The sequence below is a fragment of the Macrobrachium nipponense genome, chromosome 17 (genome assembly GCF_015104395.2).
Source record: "Macrobrachium nipponense isolate FS-2020 chromosome 17, ASM1510439v2, whole genome shotgun sequence".
Taxonomy (NCBI): Eukaryota; Metazoa; Arthropoda; class Malacostraca; order Decapoda; family Palaemonidae; genus Macrobrachium; species Macrobrachium nipponense.
The window spans coordinates 89,830,777-89,848,030 of record NC_087210.1 but is presented as its reverse complement, the minus strand read 5'-3'; the positions used below and the strand labels follow the sequence as shown (position 1 = coordinate 89,848,030).

The 17,254-nt window shown below is 43.7% G+C and overlaps 1 protein-coding gene across 1 annotated transcript; it reads right to left on the bottom strand.

The window, feature by feature from the left end:
• Window positions 1-2,418: 2,418 nt before the first annotated feature.
• On the bottom strand, window positions 2,419-14,172 carry LOC135196461 (myosin heavy chain, muscle-like). Its single transcript, XM_064223306.1, has 21 exons — window positions 14,016-14,172; window positions 12,355-12,918; window positions 12,117-12,144; window positions 11,655-11,757; window positions 11,429-11,518; window positions 11,153-11,315; window positions 10,913-11,016; window positions 10,383-10,790; window positions 10,056-10,226; window positions 9,592-9,928; window positions 9,213-9,259; window positions 8,922-9,009; window positions 8,681-8,798; window positions 8,276-8,393; window positions 7,129-7,602; window positions 6,076-6,962; window positions 5,808-5,886; window positions 4,960-5,205; window positions 4,048-4,835; window positions 3,425-3,878; window positions 2,419-3,295 (listed from the first exon to the last, which is right to left on the bottom strand). The coding sequence occupies exons 2-21, from the start codon at window positions 12,860-12,862 to the stop codon at window positions 2,786-2,788; spliced, it is 5,721 nt and encodes a 1,906-aa protein (XP_064079376.1). The 5' UTR covers window positions 12,863-12,918; window positions 14,016-14,172; the 3' UTR covers window positions 2,419-2,785.
• Between the last annotated feature and the right edge of the window lie 3,082 nt (window positions 14,173-17,254).

Sequence of the window (17,254 nt, the reverse complement as noted above, 5' to 3'; positions counted from 1 at the left end):
TAGGTCGATATTCTTGGTGTCGTCAGTCGGGGATACATTATCAGAAATAATTTTCTTAATGGCGTCCTCTTCTTCACGGTAATGGGAACTCATGAAGGCTTTGTAGTACAGCTTGATATTATCCTGGGGGCGGGGCTGCGGGCTCTCACTACCGTACCATTTCTCCAGGGCTGTGCGGACTTCCTTGCTGATTAATTTATTTGAGTACCCGTTATTCACAAGTACTTGGGAGGCGCGGTCGAGTTCCTGGTGAGTGTCCTGCCAGGTTGAGCACGAAGACACGAAGATCATCGGGAAGGCCCCTGATGCCCGTCGGTTGCGCCTGCTGGAGGCGCTACTCATCCAGCAAATAAAACCTAATCTGAATACGACGCAGGAAGAATTTCTCCTCCCTACGAGTATGAGAAGACCTGCCACCAACAATGACACCACCGATCATGACAACTCTATGGATGACAACGCCCCCGAACGAGGTACTCCTGCAGCCGATGGAAATCAAAGTAGCCGTGACGTCCCACAGCGTAGCGCAACGCCCATCAATGTTACAGCGCCGCTTAGGAGGTCCAGGCGGCTGCAGGATATGCTGCAACGCAACCATCGGCCCGAAGGAAGTGGCTTGAGACCTGGCTCAGGCAGCCAATGAAAACAAGACTCACCGCCACCAGCCAATAGGAGACAAGCATGGGGCAGACCCCCTGCAGTCAGCCACAGATATAAGGAGGACGGACACCGCACCAAGATCAGTCCACCCTCAGCTTCCCAGCCCGAGGATGTCTGGCAGCTCCAGACGAAAGCTCGCTTTAAGAAAGAGAGAGAGAGAGAGAGAGAGAGAGAGAGAGAGAGAGAGAGAGAGAGAAAATCGTTAATGACTTTGATGACTATGGTATCATAGTTTATCTGTAAAATTCAAATATATACACCTATTTTGACCCTGTATTTTACCATGACCTCTATAGGCGCTCTACTAGCCTGTTTAAGTAGCACGGAAAAAGCCGCTATTCGCAAAATAGAGAAGAATCTCTACAAGTGTAACGCTGCTGAAGTAGCCATTACTTTTATTATTATTATTATTATTATTATTATTATTATTATTATTATTATTATTATTATTATTATTATTTTTATTCAGAACATGAACCCTATTCATCTGGAACACTTGATGGAAGTAATGGGAAATAACAGAAAGATGAAGTCAGTTCTTAGAACAACTGGTTAATAAATAAATAAATAAATAAATGAATAAAATGGTAAAAAAAAAAAAGTTGAATTGATTCAGGGTAGCAATGCAACGCATCTTCTGCCTAACTTTTGAAGTTCCTGTTGCTGGTCGAGTAACAAGAAGTCATTGATTTGTATTCAACTTGTTAGCGACGTGTGTGCGATGAGTTGCTGATACGGTTTTGTTTAAGTGTTTTGCTGCATCGGAAGACCTTCCGTTATCGAATAGAGAGGGGGAAATAAACTTACTAACAGAATCTGTGACACTCTACGGACAAAGCTCACAACATTTCAATATTTGAGAGTCTTGCGTGAATAGCCCACGCTAAGCATAGGACCTGCCTTCATAGATAGATAGATTGTTACATACATAATAATTAGATAGATAGCATCGAGTCCAGGAATTAGACTTCGTTTTCATTGTAAATTCTGTTTTGGATCTGCGAGAATACATCTTACGAAACCCTGAAGGCATAGAATGAAATGAGTGTAGCCTTATGGTATATGAAATATACTTATAAGTATTCGTAGAAATACACGTACTCATATATGTCAATTTTCCGTTTTCTAATAACAGTACGAACCTCCGTTTTCTGTGCGGTTCTCGAGTACGCGGGGCTTTTTATTGATCGCTCATAGGGCCTGAGTTCAACTCATGCTCATTACTACTTTTAAACGATTCTTATTGCATTTTAACAAGTCACTTACAAATTTATCTGCGTATTGTTTTAGTTTAATTAATTTTTCTATTTTCTAATAACAGATTCTTTCTTTCTGCATCTCCTATTATCTTCTGTTGCCCCTTTCAAATGAAAACCACATTCTTTGGAATCTTGAACTCCAAGCCAATAATGGCCCCAGAAAGATTGTTCCATATGAGTGGGGTTCATCTTTTTTATAATAATAATTATAATGAGAATAATAGAATAATAATAATAGAATAATAATAATGAATAAAATTAATAATGAATAATAATAATTAATAATAATAATAATAATAATAATAATAATAATAATAACAAAATTGGTTTGAAAACTGAAGCCGTTCTTTTTTTTTGTTTTATCCGCGTTCGGTATTTAGGGCGCTGAATTTACATTTCCCTTTTATTTTTAATTGCGGAGCCGCGTCATCTTGCTTCTGATGTTTAAAGAGAGAGATTGGTCTCTGTTTTTGAACTGGATGGGATTAAAACGAGAAGAGAAAATTTTGTTTTTATTTATGTGAACGTATATTCCATACATATACACATGCGTGTCATGTTAATAAAAATATTTTGTATTTTACTCTAATGTAGATTGTTGCACAAAATGATATAAGCGCTATTATAATATTTCTTTTATGCCTGTTCAATTTTGATTTATGATATGTTGCATACTATGCTGAAGAGGATTAGCACGATTGTGGTGCTCGGTCTCTGCTCTTGCTACGAGGGACAAGTGGAAGAAGAAGTCATACTTCATACATTAGAGCGAATGAGATATGCGCTGATGTCTCCTGAAGGTGTATACTGTCCCGTCTTCTCGTCTCGAGTAGCAACTGTCTATCTATCCTTTCCTCATCAGCTGTTTAGGCGCGCTCCTCCAGCTCCTGCTGTGCCTTGCGGTACTTGGCCAAGTTGAGGGCGGCGATTTCCTCAGCCTCCTCGATCTGGCGCTTGTAGGTCTTGATCTTCTGCTGGAGCTTGTCGACGAGGTCCTGCATCCTCTCGTGGTTCTTCTTGTCCTCGTCGGACTGGAAGGTGAGCTCCTTGATCTTCCTCTCGCACTTCCTGAGGTTCTTCTGGGCGTCGGAGTGACGGCGGGCTTCGTCGTCAAGTTGTCCCTCCAGCTCGCGGACGCGGCTTTCGAGCTTGCCAAGGGCCTTCTTGCCGGTCTTGACGGCAACACCCTCGCTTTCCTCAAGGCGGACTCTGAGCTCCTTGACGGAGATCTCCAAGCCCTTGCGCATCTTCTCCTGGGTCTGGGCGTGTTCCTGCTCGGCGCGGAGCTCGTCAGCGAGACGGGCGGCGTCGACCATGGCCTTCTTGGCCTTCTCCTCGGAGTTCTTGGCTTCATTCAGCATGTCGTCCAAGTCAGCCTGGAGAAGTTAAAAAAGAATGTAAGAGGTTTCCATTCGACACAGGTATTACGAATTGTCACTGTGAGATGTGTATGCAAGAAATATGTTACTGTCATAATTGTTTTCGAGCCTTGAGGGTGTACTTACGTGCAGGGTCTGCATCTCGCCTTCGAGCTTTCTCTTGGCCATGGAGAGGGAGTTGTACTGAGCGGAAAGGCCGCTGAGGGATTCTGCGGCTTCTGAGAGTTCAGCCTCGGCCTGGCGGCGGCCGCGGTCGGACTGTTCGAGGAGGGTTCTGGATTCCTCGAGCTCTCCGTGGAGGGCGTTGGCGCGGCGTTCAGAGATGCCGTACTGTTCGCGGTATTCGGAGGCAAGGCGCTGTTCTTCCTCAAGGCGGGACTGAGAGTCCTTCATCTCCAGCTGGAGCTTCTTGATGTGCTTCTGGAGGTCTCCATTAGCCTTGTTAGAGTGGTCGAGGGCGATCTCGAGCTCGCTGATGTCGGACTCGAGCTTCTTCTTCATGCGAAGAGCCTCAGCCTTGCCCTTGGCCTCAGCCTCCAAGGCAGACTGCATGGAGTCGACAGCACGCTGGTGTCCCTTGCTGTTTGTTTGGAGAGAAAAGTGTTCATGCAAAGATAAGCTTTCATTTGGGACTTTTTTTTTTTTTTTTTTTTTTAACTTAGCGCAGCGAAAAGGCATTGTTTATTTATTATATGAAAAATGTAATATGTTAAAGATAAATGATATTGCAAAAGACGGCCGAAACCTACCGGGTGTTTTCGAACTCCTCTTCCTTCTCCTGGATACGCTTGTCAATTTCCTGTCTGACCTGGCTGAGCTCGAGCTGGCAGCGGAGGACCTTGTTCTCCTCCTGTTCGAGAGCGGTCTCAGCCTCCTCAAGGGCGGCCTGGAGCTCTTCCTTCTCGATCTCGAGGCGCTTGACAGACTTCTGCACTTCGTGGATGGATCGGCCACCCTCGCTGATCTGGTCCATGAGGTCCTTGATTTCGTCAGCGAGAGCCTTGTTCTCGCGGCGGACGGAGTCCAGGTGTTCGAGGTTCTCTTCGTAGGTGGCCTTGATGCGGAAGTGCTCGGTGGAGTAGTTGCGGCATTCCTTCTGGGAAGCGTCGAGCTCGGCGGCGAGGTCGTCAACCTTGAGCTTCCATTCGCCAATGATCCTGTCGAAGTTCTTCTGCTTCTTCTCGGCGGCGTCGGCGAGGGCCTGGGCGCGCTCGACGGCGATCTGCATGTCCTCGAGCTCAGCGCTGACGCGACCCTTGGCCTTCTCGAGGTTCAGGTTCTTGACGTTGAGCTGTTCGATCTGCTGCTCGGCCTCGTCGAGACGGGCGGCGATCTTCAAGCGGGCAGCCTCGAGCTCCTCAGCGCGGGCGACGCCCTCAGCCTCGTACTTGGTGCGCCACATGGAAGCCTCAGCTTCAGCCTTGGAGAGCTGGCGGAGGAGGTCAGCCTTGCCCTCGCTCTCTTCTTCGACCTGTTCGCGGAGGCCGTCGAGATCGTGCTCGAGGTTGCGGTACTTGCCAAGGATGGTAGCGCGCTCCTGCGGGTGTTGGGGAGGAAAGGAATGAGATGTTGTAGGTCATTGTTCATATGGCATATGGGAATTTCGTTTCATTATCTAACGGCATGATAGCTGGCGCAATCGTCAGCGCTGTTCTACTTACCCTGGACTCGTCGTCAGCGAGCTTCCTGGTCTCGTCGACCTGAACGGAAAGAGTAGCCTTCAGCTTGCTGAGCTGAGCGATCTGAGCGTCGGCCTCCTCAAGCTGGCGGAGGAGATCAGCATTCTCGACAGCCAACTTCTTCTTGGTGGCGTCAAAGTCATTGAGGGTACGGTTGACTTCATCCAGTTTGACATGGACTTCGTTGATGCTAAGCTGGATAGACTTGTTGGCCTTCTCGGCAGCAGCCTAGAGGGAATTCGGAAGGGGAAAAAATCAGATGGAGTCCACAATATTCGCGTGTGCGAGAGTATCTGTGTATGTGTGTGTGTGTGTGTGTTTGAGGGAGAGAGTTTGGTACCTGGTTCCGTATAGTTAATATATTGTACTACATAAGTTCAAGTTTCAGCAAGAATAGATAAGATAAAACCTTTTGGAAATGGCTGAATATATGCGTCTCTCTCTCTCTCTCTCTCTCTCTCTCTCTCTTCTCGTCCTCTCTCTCTCCTACGTCTTCTCTCCTTCTTCGGTCTCTATCTCTTCCCTCCTCTCCCTTCTCTCTCTCTGATATGTACTTGAATTAAGATTTTACATTTTTATATTCTAATTTTATATGCAGAAACATAAAATAAAATAAAACTTTTGGCAAAGGTGCACGTCGGTTGAAATATGGGTCTCTCTCTCTCTCTCTCTCTCTCTCTCTCTCTCTCTCTCTCTCTCTCTCTCTCTCTCTCTCTCTCTCTCTGACATGTAATTAAATTAAGATTTTATGTTTTTATATTTTTATATTCTATATTTTATATACATTTTATATTGTTACTGTCATCTGGAGAGTTTTGAACGAATCTTACCTTATCGCGGGCAAGACCATCAAGAGCAGCCTTGGCGTCTTCAGCTTCACGCCTCATCACTTCCTTCTCCTTCTCAATCCTTGGGAAGAATGTTCAGATTAGTGGATTGAAGTAGATCGGTGATTATTGCTTTATAGTTGAAATTGAAATGGAATCGTAGAATTAACTACAATTAACAAAGAAGATCAAACTCGAGAAGTGACTTAAAAAACAACCTTCGTAAAGGTTTGCATGTATATGTATGATCAGACGATCGTGGTGGACTTACTTGGCCTTCATCTTGGTGAGATGGTCGATCTGGTCAGACATCTCAGCAACGGCGTCGTTGTGCTTCTTGCGGAGGGAAGCGAAGGCGGATTCGTGCTGGATGTTGGACTCCTCAAGATCGCGGCGGAGCTTGGCGAGCTCGGCCTCGCGCTTCTTGTTGAGCTCAACCTGGGCGGCTGTGGCGCCACCAGCTTCGTCGAGGCGGTCGCCGAGATCGTTGAGTTCGCGAGCGAGGGTGCCCTTGGCCTTCTCGGCCTTGGCGCGGGCCTGGCGCTCGTGCTCGACCTCCTGTTCGCGCTCCTCGATGTGTGCCTGCAGTTCCTTGATCTGCTTCTGAATCTTGGAAACGAGTCCCTGCTCGTCTTCAACCTTGTTGGCGAAGTTGGAGATTTCCTTGTCCTTGCGCTGGATGGCGGTCTCGAGTTCCTTGTGGTTGCGCTCGAGATCAGCGACAGCCTCCTGGGTGAGCTTGAGGTCACCCTCGACCTTCCTCTTGGACTTGTCCACTTCAGCGCGGAGCTTCTTCTCACGCTCAAGAGATTCCTGGAGTTCATCAAGGGTCTGTTCAAGCTTGGCCTTGATCTTGCTCAGGTGGCTGCACCTGTCCTCAACACCCTGTGAGTCCTCGGCAGACTTCTGGTTGAGTTCCTGAAGCTGCTTCTTTTCCTTGTTCACCTTGTTGATGATCTCCTCCTGGTGAGCGATCTCCTCGTTGAGGACGTGGATCTGGTGGTCCTTGGTGGCCTTGTCCTGGTTGGCCTTCTGCACATTGAGCTCAAGATCTTCAAGATCCCTCTTGATGCTGTTCACCTCCTGCTCGGTCTTCCTCTTGTCGGCGAAAGTGGCTGTGCGGGCTTCTTCCTCAGCCACCAACTTGGCAGAAGTCTCCTGTTGGGCAAAAGATTAAATTTTTATTGTAAGTGCATGATCTGTTCTAAAACTGTAAAACTGTTTTTTTTATAATTAAGATTGTTAATCATTTCTTCCACTTGATAACTATAATGTCTTACATTACAGAAAATAAAATCGTCATCAGTGCACAGTATGTACATACGTTAAACAGGATCTCGAGTTCGGCCTTCTGGGCACCAATCTTAGCCAGGTTATCCATGAATTCGGACATGTTGCCCTGGGTCTCCTCGATGGTCTTGGCAAGGGATTCCTTCTCAGCAAGAAGGGATTCATTGGAAGCAGTCAGGGTCTCGATAAGGTTGGTTTCCTTCTCGAGCTCAGCGCAAGCAGCGTTGGCCCTCTCTTCCAACTTGCGGATCTCGTCCTCAACCCTGGGCTGGTTGATGAGGGGCCTGACCTTCTGCCAGAGGTTGAACCAAGACCAGCTCTGCATGGCCATGTAGTTCCTGACCTTGCGCTGGACGACGGTCAGGGCAACGCGCTGTTCCTGGAGCCTCTTGAAATCGGCCCTGCCGTTCCTGCCACGAACCCAGCCTTGCATCCAAGTCACGATCTTGCCCAAGCGGCCGTCTCGCACTTCCTCGAGGTTACCCAGGATACCGGCCTTGAAGAATACCTGGAGGGAGGTAGCGACAACGTTGAAACAAGGCACTCCGTACAAAAAAAAAAAAAAAAATGCCAAGGAGGACAATAGAGCCTTAATCATTTACACGAGTCCCAACTGATCCCAACCACATTCTACCAACGGTGATTGGTCACACGTCAATTAGAAAAACGAAGCTTTGATATCAAAGATAACTGCTGGTGTTGTAATCTGCATGACTATTATTGATAGCATATGTCCTCTTATATTTGAAGGAAATCGTTGCATATTCTGTAAAAAAAAAAAGTGCCAGGGTGGGATTATGATCAGTACTGGATTTATAAACAGATGGGAACTCAATGTTGGATCATGCCGTTCAGTGCTATGGAGATATATTTGGTTTGGGGGAACTATTATAAGGGGGCAAGGCGTGTATAATTCTCAAGGTACCAGAATTCATGTTGGGGAGAGCAATACAAGCTATGATACTTCTAGACAACTCAACCATTTACTAAAGGTGGAAAAATAGAATACAACTGGGAAGGGAAGAGAAGAAGGGAGGGCAACTGAATAAGAAAGTCTGATGCAGGCCATATGGATTATATTCTTTAGATTAAATTCATGAGGACAAGTCAATCAACGGGGTCTCAATGCGTTAGGTTAAGGGAACGGGAAAGGGGCACGAGTATTGCTCTAGAGTGTAAACCTTGGTGTTGCCACAGCGGTAAGAGTCCCTATCGAGACCGCCAGCGTCAAGGACAGCGTAGGCCATTTCCTTGTTATCCTTGATGGTGGCCACGGCATTGGCGTTGATGATCTTGTAACTGTTTGGGGGAAAGATTGCACATGCTTCATAGAATGGATTTTAACTCGACTGCCACAGGCCGGAATATCTACAAGATGGGCGAGCTCTTTTGCACCTCAGCTTCAAAACTTATTGCGATTACTTTAAAACTTCCTTCCGGCTAGCTTAACTATGAGATTCAAAGGCCTGACTATGATAAAAGATCATTTTAAAAAACTGCAGTTTCTCGAGGAGGCCGGAAAAGAAGATGGATCTATATGAAACTAGAGGTCGTATAGAAGCCAAAAGAAATTTAATGTAACTTACCGAAGCTTGAAGTCAGGGTACAGCATCCTGTTGGGGAAGCCCTTTCGGCAAATACGGATACCTTCAAGCACACCATTACAAGTCAGCTGATGCATGATCAAGCCAGCCTCAACGGCACCTAAGTGAGAGGGAGAGAAAACGGAAGGTCGTCAGTCACCCCAGATAGAAAACGGACATCCTCGAATCAAGGCGTGTGTTATCTCCAGTGTATCTCTCATCAGATTTTCGAGTCGGTGCTTACCTGGAGTCTTGGTTTCGTTTGGTACAATGCATCGGATGAAGTGGGGGTGAGTAGCGTTCAAAGTCCTCATGAGGTTACCCAACTGGTCCTGTGACAGAACGAGGAGAAGAAGTCGTGAGACTGGTAAAAGGACATAAAATGGAATAAGTAAATCACTTTAGGTTGTACCTTCGTGAGCTATAACAGGAAATGATTGATAGATGAGAATTTGTAACTGTCGCTTTTTTTATTCATTTATTGAGATGATTAAGTCGTAAAATGGCTCAATAAAAAGATTGTACAGATCATTACCCTGTAACCTGAAGAGACAGTCTTGAAACCACCAGACTTGCCCTTGCCTGTGGAAGGAAGAAATAAGAGTGAAAACAACTTTACCGATGGAATTGTAACTTGTTAATATTCATGGGGTGTTTCAGTTTATTTTTGCACATGTGTCACAACAAGACCCCTTATAACCAGGATTCGCTGTGCTGATGGCCAGTCAGGGCTTATTACTCTCTCCCGCTGAAAACGCCGTCAAATAAACCATTTTACTCTGGAAAGAGAAAGGAAAAACTATCATTAGTTGAATGATGACCGGAGAATGAAATAATGCCATAGTTCTGATAATTCCAAATGCAAAAGTATCCAGAAGCTCACATGACGGTTTTGACTCTCAAGTACTCACCACCCTTGCCACCACCGCCACCAGCATCACCGGACTGGCCGGGATGGTCAGCAAAGATGACAACGATGAGTGAATTGGAGCCCTTCTTCAGTTGGTCGACGACGGTGTCGTTCAGGGGATCCTTGTTCTTCTCGAGCCAGCCAGTCAAGTTGTAAGTGACAGTACCGGCGTAGTGGACGATGGCGAAGTGACCCTCAGGCGCACCGGGCTTTGGTGGCTTGGGCTTGATGAACATGGGAGACTTGCCGAGAAGGTTGGCGTTCAACTTCTCCTGGAAGGTCTTATCAGTAGCCTTGGGGAACATAGACTCTTCCTCAAGGATGGCGAGGAGACCAAGTTTCTGCAATGATGGAAAGTCGTGTGAGAGGAACAAACTTGCTTGGAAACCCTTCCATTATAGCTTCCACAATCTATCAATGGTAAAGACTGCAGTGACTTATTAGTGTGATTCCAACATGAAAATTTACCTTTTCGAACAACTCAATGCAGGCCTGAAGATCCATACCGAAGTCGACGAAGACCCAGTCAATACCTTCCTTCTTGTATTCCTCCTGTTCCAGTACGAACATGTGATGGTTGAAGAACTGCTGCAGTTTCTCATTACAGAAGTTGATGCAAATCTGCTCGAAGCCGTTGTCCTGCGTGGAGGGAGAAATCATTGAGTAAAGACGACCGTTTTCTTTGTCAGGGTGAGGACGGCCTGCTGAGTATAATTTGTATGAAAACCTCTATCCATTTGGTGTATCAACGTATAGAAATTGTATATCTAGAATATTTAACATTCTGTTACTCACGTCGAAGATCTCAAAGCCGGCAATATCGAGTACACCGATGAAGTGAGCGCGCTTCTGTCCAGTGCTGAGGGTCATGTTACACTTTTCGACCAGGAACTTGAAGACGCGATCAAAGAGACCCTTGGCCAAGGCACCGATAGAGTAAGTGACCTTGTTGACGTCCATACCCTTGGCGACGAACTCGTTACCGACCTTGATCTTGGGCTTGCACAAGTTCCTGTAGAAGGCATCAGCATCAACACCGAGGAGCTCAGCAACGATCTCACCCCTTTCGGTACCGTCGGGTTCGGCCTGCTCATCGCGACCCTTCATCTTGAACTTCATCTCACCCATGTGCATGACGGAAGCTGTAATCTTGTAGACATTGTCGACTTCTTCCTGGTTGAAGTTCAACACGAAGAAGGCATCCTGTTGGGAGAATCAAGAGGAACTCGTGAACGAGCAGATACCACGTAGGAAAATGTTTTTGAATGTATGTATCATGCCATTATGTTCTCAGTAGCATGTTAACGTGAATTGTTTATACTTACGTGACAGAACTGCATGTCTTCGTTGTCATCAATGGAGGGGACAGTGACCTTACCCTGGGAAACGTAGTGGTATTCGTAGATGTCGTCGCTAAGCTTGCACATGGCTGTGGAGAGAGAGAGAGAGAGAGAGAGAGAGAGATAGAAAAAATTTAGGTGGACGTGTCATATCAGCGCCGTCTGGGTGGATATAAAAAAGATTATTTTGCCAGCAGAGAGCATCTTAAACCTCAAGGCACTTACGCTTGATCTCGGCGATCTGGCCGGTCATCATCTCGTAGAAGATGTGGTAGGACCTCTCCAGAGACTGCTGGGAGATGACACGGGCCTTCTCCAGCAGGTAGGATTCAATATCAGCACCAGAGAGCTTGCCGTTGGGTGCGAAGTGGATACGGATGAACTTACCCTGTGTGTAAAGAAGAGTACATTATTCAGTGGAACCTACAACACACAAGAAGCGTTTCTCTATTCAGCAGTGATTTCAGGTGCAGAAAATATCGTCCGTTTAGCAAAACTTACGAAACGGGAGGAGTTGTCGTTCCTGACGGTCTTGGCGTTACCGAAGGCCTCTAATACAGGGTTGGTCTGGACGATCTGGTCCTCCAAGTTCTGTTAGGGGGAAACAAAGTCATTCTGTGATTCCGGTTCTAGTCAGGTCGATCAACCACTCAGTGTATATAAGCAGAGATTTTTTTTTTAATGTCAGTTTTCATCAAGAGCGAAAATCGTCAGAGACGAATCTTACGGGCTTGTTGGCCGTGTCCTTGGCCTTGGAGCTGGCGCCGACGTTGGCGAAGTAGGAGAGTACCTTCTTTGTGTTCTCGGTCTTACCGGCACCGGACTCACCGCTGTGTTAGAAAAGAACATGTTTATATTTATGTGTCAGATGCTGAGAAGGTGGTCGTAGGACGAGGTGAACAAGGTGATAGGTAGGAATTTGAACAGAGTAGAGGTAATAACGATTGGTTCGAATCTAACGACGCACAGGACTCTTATACAAGGGAAAAATCACATACACGTACTACAAGTAAGTAAAAACAAAAATACACGGAATTGAAGATACTGCAACTTCAGATTTGATTTTAATTAGCAAGAAAATAATATTAAAAGACGGCAGTTAAATATTATAGAAGACTCTTAGCTGAGCAGAATGATTTAGATGTTAGAATATGAAAATCATACAAAACCGATTAGTTTAAAGACTTACGTAATCAGCATAGACTGATCCTCGCCAACTGTTGGAGAAAAGGATAATTGTGTTCAGTTTCGAATTTCGTATAGAGCTTAATCTAGAATATATAGATGGGATATTGCAAATGACAATGAGAAAACTTTACTCCACTAGAAAACTAACTAGAAAACTAGACCAGAAGGTTTCAGTCTTTATTTCCTTTGTATTGGGTTAGATCCAGTGACTTAGTAAGAAATTTTGTGGCGATACTTACGCTGCAACATGTCCATGTAGGCACCGTCAGAGATGGCAAAGATATGGGGAGGCACTTCATTACGCCTCTTGCCCTGGTAGATCTTGACAGTACGGTTGGTGTAGATGGGGAAGCGCTTGTAGGGGTTGATGGCAATACAGAAGAGACCGGAGTAGGTGTAGATAAGCCTAGCCTGGTAACGGGACTTCAGGTTGTACAGGACGGAGGCGTCGTTCAAGTAGGTCAAGTTGGACATGTCCTCGCACTTCTCGTATTTGTTGGGGTTGACCTGACCGACGAGATCCTTCTTCCATTCCTTGGTCTCGCCACCAGCGTGGACAACGACCATGTCGCCCTTGGTGTCCTGAATCATACCGAGAAGGAAACCCTCCTTGGGGTCAGGGACCCAGCAAGACTTCTTCGGGTCGTAGGGCTTGGCCTGATCGGCCAGCCTCATCTCCATTGAGATATACAGCCATTCGGAGGGGTCGGGGTCGGGACCAGTGCTCTTTTTAACGTGGCCAGGCATGTTGGTGGTGGGTGATCAAAAGCGCTCAGACTCACAAACACGGCTCTGGAACTTTCCTGGTCGGTGGGAGAAAAGAAGAAGAAGAAGATGAAGAGGTTGCAGGAGAGGAAACTGAATGACTTTGGTGATAAAAATATAGGGCTTTTTAATTTTTGTTTTAGCTTTCTGTTCCTACTTTGGTATAATTGTCCTCTACTGTCTTGGCCCCTGAATGCAATTATCCTTTTAGAAAGGTTTCGAAAGGCAAAGAACACGTGAAATCTGTCTGTGATGTAATTGCACATATATTAGCTCATTTCTACTAATTAACCCACATCATCTCCTGATCTGTACGTTATCACAGTTACAAAAAAATCCATGCAGTGACGGCGCTTGTGTCCAGATGTAACAATCATGAACAGACTTACACATAAAATACACACAGACACACAGCCCACACACACACACGCACTCTCTCCATCACTTTTCTGTCTATCCTTAACACGTATGCACACATTATATATATATATATATATATATATATATATATATATATATATATATATATATATATATATATACACTTGTGTGCGTCTTCATGTTCTTGTGAAAGGATTCAAATGTACACGTATATATTACAAGTGAGCAATGAAAGGCTAGGTTAAGTGAAATTATGTTTGTAGACAGGCAAAATGACAGGGGGGCACAATTCAATAGCACATCCCACTTTTCCTGGAAGGAGCAGTTGGATGCGCAGTCGAAATAATCCTGCCCCCTTTGTCAATTTTTCCTCTCATGTTTTTGAATCTGTTCTTCAACGTATGCACAAAATAATGTAGCGCGCATGTAAGGTACTCCTTGTGTTGATGTATTTCGATCTTAAAAATCTCTTCTCCAGTAATAACATCCTTCATGTACATCGGTCATGGCAAGCCATGAACCTCGTGTATCCAAACATCAATCGGTTTTGCATACTTTTTTTTTTTTTTTTTTTTTTTTGTAAAGCCGACTTTCCATGACATACATCAAAACTACAGCAGAAGTCACATTCAAGTACACATCCACAGGATATCGCACTGATACCGAGACACAGAACACACTGATTTCCTTTTTTCGTTTTCACTGAAACTCTGGAGACAGAAGCGACGAGGAAGAAGAAGAGGAGGAGACTTACAACGAATTTCCCAGCACCACCACAAGCACGCCACCCGTCCCAATCACCCACTGGAGGACACCTGAAGCCGCTGCCCGGTCTGACTATCTTATATACCCTGCTCTGGCGGGGCATGCGGACGGGGCCCGTGGGACGGTGCTGCGCGGACGGGGGACCCCACTTGCAACAGATAAGAATAGCAGTGGACGGGCCCGTGCCTGGGATGTTTCCCATTTGGCAGACCAATGCACTCGCTTTCTCTTCTCCAGTTCTCTTTCCGAGAGTCTAGGAACTTCTGTTCCTAATATCTCTTGGTATAAACATAATGACAGTGATTTTTATTATTATTATTTTATTATTATTATTATTATTATTATTATTATTATTATTATTATTATTATTATTATTATTATTATTATTATTATTATTATTCGCGTCGGCTGATGCTTTTGTTTTGTGTTTAGTAGCACGTCAGATGTTTCGTCGATATATATATATATATATATATATATATATATATATATATATATATATATATATATATATATATATAATATATATATATATATATTATATATATATCTATATATGTGTGTGTGTGTGTGTGTGTGTCTGTGCGTGTGCAATTTTTTCCTATTAGTTTGCTTTCTTCCTGTCAGTGTTTCGTCTACAGAGGGTCAAGCATTTTCGAGCGGTGTTTATGGTATAAAAATAGAATAAAACGTCCAAGGGCTCCCCCGCCCCCCCCCCCCCCCCCGCCCCGTTTATTCTCTCTCTCTCTCTCTCTCTCTCTCTCACACACACACACACAGAGCAGTCGAGGTGGATTTGGGCCAAATCCTACTCGTTCACACACAAATCATTAATAGCCAGAATGCGATCTTTTCAGTTTTGACACTTCATTGTAGAAAATGGCTCTTTTTTTGCTTCAACAGCATGCGAGATTATTTTTATTTTCTCTCTCTTATTTTATTTGTTGTTTTGTTTTCCGTCGCTCTCAGGAAACAACTGGACAGTTCTGATCGCAGTTCGTTGTCCCTAATAGGACACACCCATTTGATTACGTTGTTAATCGATAATTTAATTCATGTCTTCATTCCTTTGGTAAGTCAGTTTGTGGATCTTGTGGTACTGATGTTACATTAGGTTCGCTTAAGACCCGTTTTTCTATTGTCGATTTAAGCGGTCGACTGTATATACTTGGTAGTCGGTAGAGAGAGAGAGAGAGAGAGAGAGAGAGAGAGAGAGAGAGAGAGAGAGAGAGAGAGAGAGAGGGTGTACAGTACTCCGTGAAAATATCAACAATCATAATTTGCAACTGAAGAACCTGGCGAAGCTGTCTGATTTCAATTTTAAGATTCAGATAAAGGCTAATTTCAGTCATTTCACATTCTCCCTCCAACGGCACGAAACAGTTAGAGAAATAACCAAAAATCAATCCATCTCGAGGCTGTCAACAGACACCGCAGGTCTATCAATCAACGTAGTTTTTTCCCGACGTGGGATTCGACCAATATTGAAAGCTCAACTCTTACGTGAAGTCGTTCTTATGAAGCCTATCTGTTCTAATTATATCCATAACAATGTTATCACGATTTAACGCGCAAGAGAGTCCTATTTATCCACATCTTTCAAGAGCATCATTGTGCGTCATAGTAATAAAAAGGATAATAAAAATTACGATAATAATAATCAAATGGATGAGTTCGAGAGGAGACAGGAGTACATTGGATAAACTCTACGGTAATCATTCACCAAAGTTCACTTACAAAGCTATTGTGCACAACTTTTTATCGGGGTATATCTTGTTTTCAAACGATCGCAATGAGTATTTGAAAAATTTGACTGGTCTTACCTGTAGCATTTGATTTACCATCAAGGAATAATTTAAATTGGCACGGTACTGTGAAGCATCTGTAAGCGGGAGAACGTGAACTTATCTCATTGGTAAAATTATTCACCAGGTGTCATGTCAGCGCACCGTCCGTACTTTTCTGTTCGCCCTCAGATCTTAAAAACTACTGAGGCTAGAGGGCTGCAAATTGGAATGTTGATCATCCACCTTCCAATCGTCAAACGTACTAAACTGCAGCCCTCTATCCTGAGTAGGTTTTCTTTTTATTTAAGGTTAAAGGTAGTCGTGATCGTGCGGCTATCAACGCTACAGGATAGGCCGCCACCGGGCCTTGGCTGAAGGCTTCATGGAACGCGGCTCAAACAGCATTATACTGAGCCCACCGAAAGATAACTCTATTTTTCGTGGCCTTGATTATACGCTGTAGCGGCTGGACAGAAAACTCGATTGCGCCGAACATACTTCCTCGCATTTATTTAAAATTTTTGTCTCCATGTATGTATGTATGTATGTATGTATGTATGTATGTATGTATGTATTATGTATGTATGTATGTATGTACACTATATGAGACGAAACTAAAAAATGCCGTCTTATTGGCCAGATACAAAAACAATGACCACTAAAATTCTGCTAAAATTACACCCTTAGACCACATTTTTAGGGTTTAATAAATTGCAAGAAGAAGAAGAAGAAGAAGAAGAAGAAGAAGAAGAAGAAACCACTAACCTCAAATTCCTGCCCCCGTCGGCCCCAGCTCATTCTTTCGACGAATCAGCGAAGGTTCCACGGGTCTTGAAAATTACTGTTGTGGCTTAAACGGTTCTTTCATTTTGCGCTAAAATCCATTACCATTGTAGTGAATAAACTAATAACAGAATTGTTCTATAAAGAAATAAGAAATTTCACTTAAGTATAGTTAATTGTACGTATTGTATTCATTCTTTGTTGGTTGCATTGCAATTCATTTTGCTGGTAAATCAGCCTTGTCACTGATCTCAAACCAAAGATATGAACTGAAATTATATATATACATACATATATATATATATATAGATATATATATATATATATATATATATATATATATATATATATAGATATATATATATATATATGTATAATATATATATATTATATATATATAGATATATTATATATATATGTGTGTGTATGTATTTATATATTATGTATAAGGGATATATATATGAATATTATATATATAATTATATTATATAATATATATATATATATATATATATATATATATATATATATATATAGATATATATAACAAAGTACATAAACACATATCATCTTCTCCAACGTGAAATTTTAAGTGCTTTATCTCCCACAAATCTCTACCTATATCTAGCCTCAATTTCCACAGTTCCCTTCAAAGTGG

What these genes read in the sequence shown, in the direction of transcription:
- LOC135196461 (XM_064223306.1), bottom strand. Translation starts at nt 12,862, where the DNA reads ATGCCTGGCCACGTTAAAAAGAGCACTGGTCCCGACCCCGACCCCTCC. An exon ending in TGGTGGCGGTGGTGGCAAGG is followed by an intron (nt 9,260 to 9,591) that starts GTGGTGAGTACT and finishes TTCCTTCCACAG; the next exon opens with GCAAGGGCAAGTCTGGTGGT. An exon ending in ATGGTCTTGCCCGCGATAAG is followed by an intron (nt 5,206 to 5,807) that starts GTAAGATTCGTT and finishes AATTCCCTCTAG; the next exon opens with GCTGCTGCCGAGAAGGCCAA.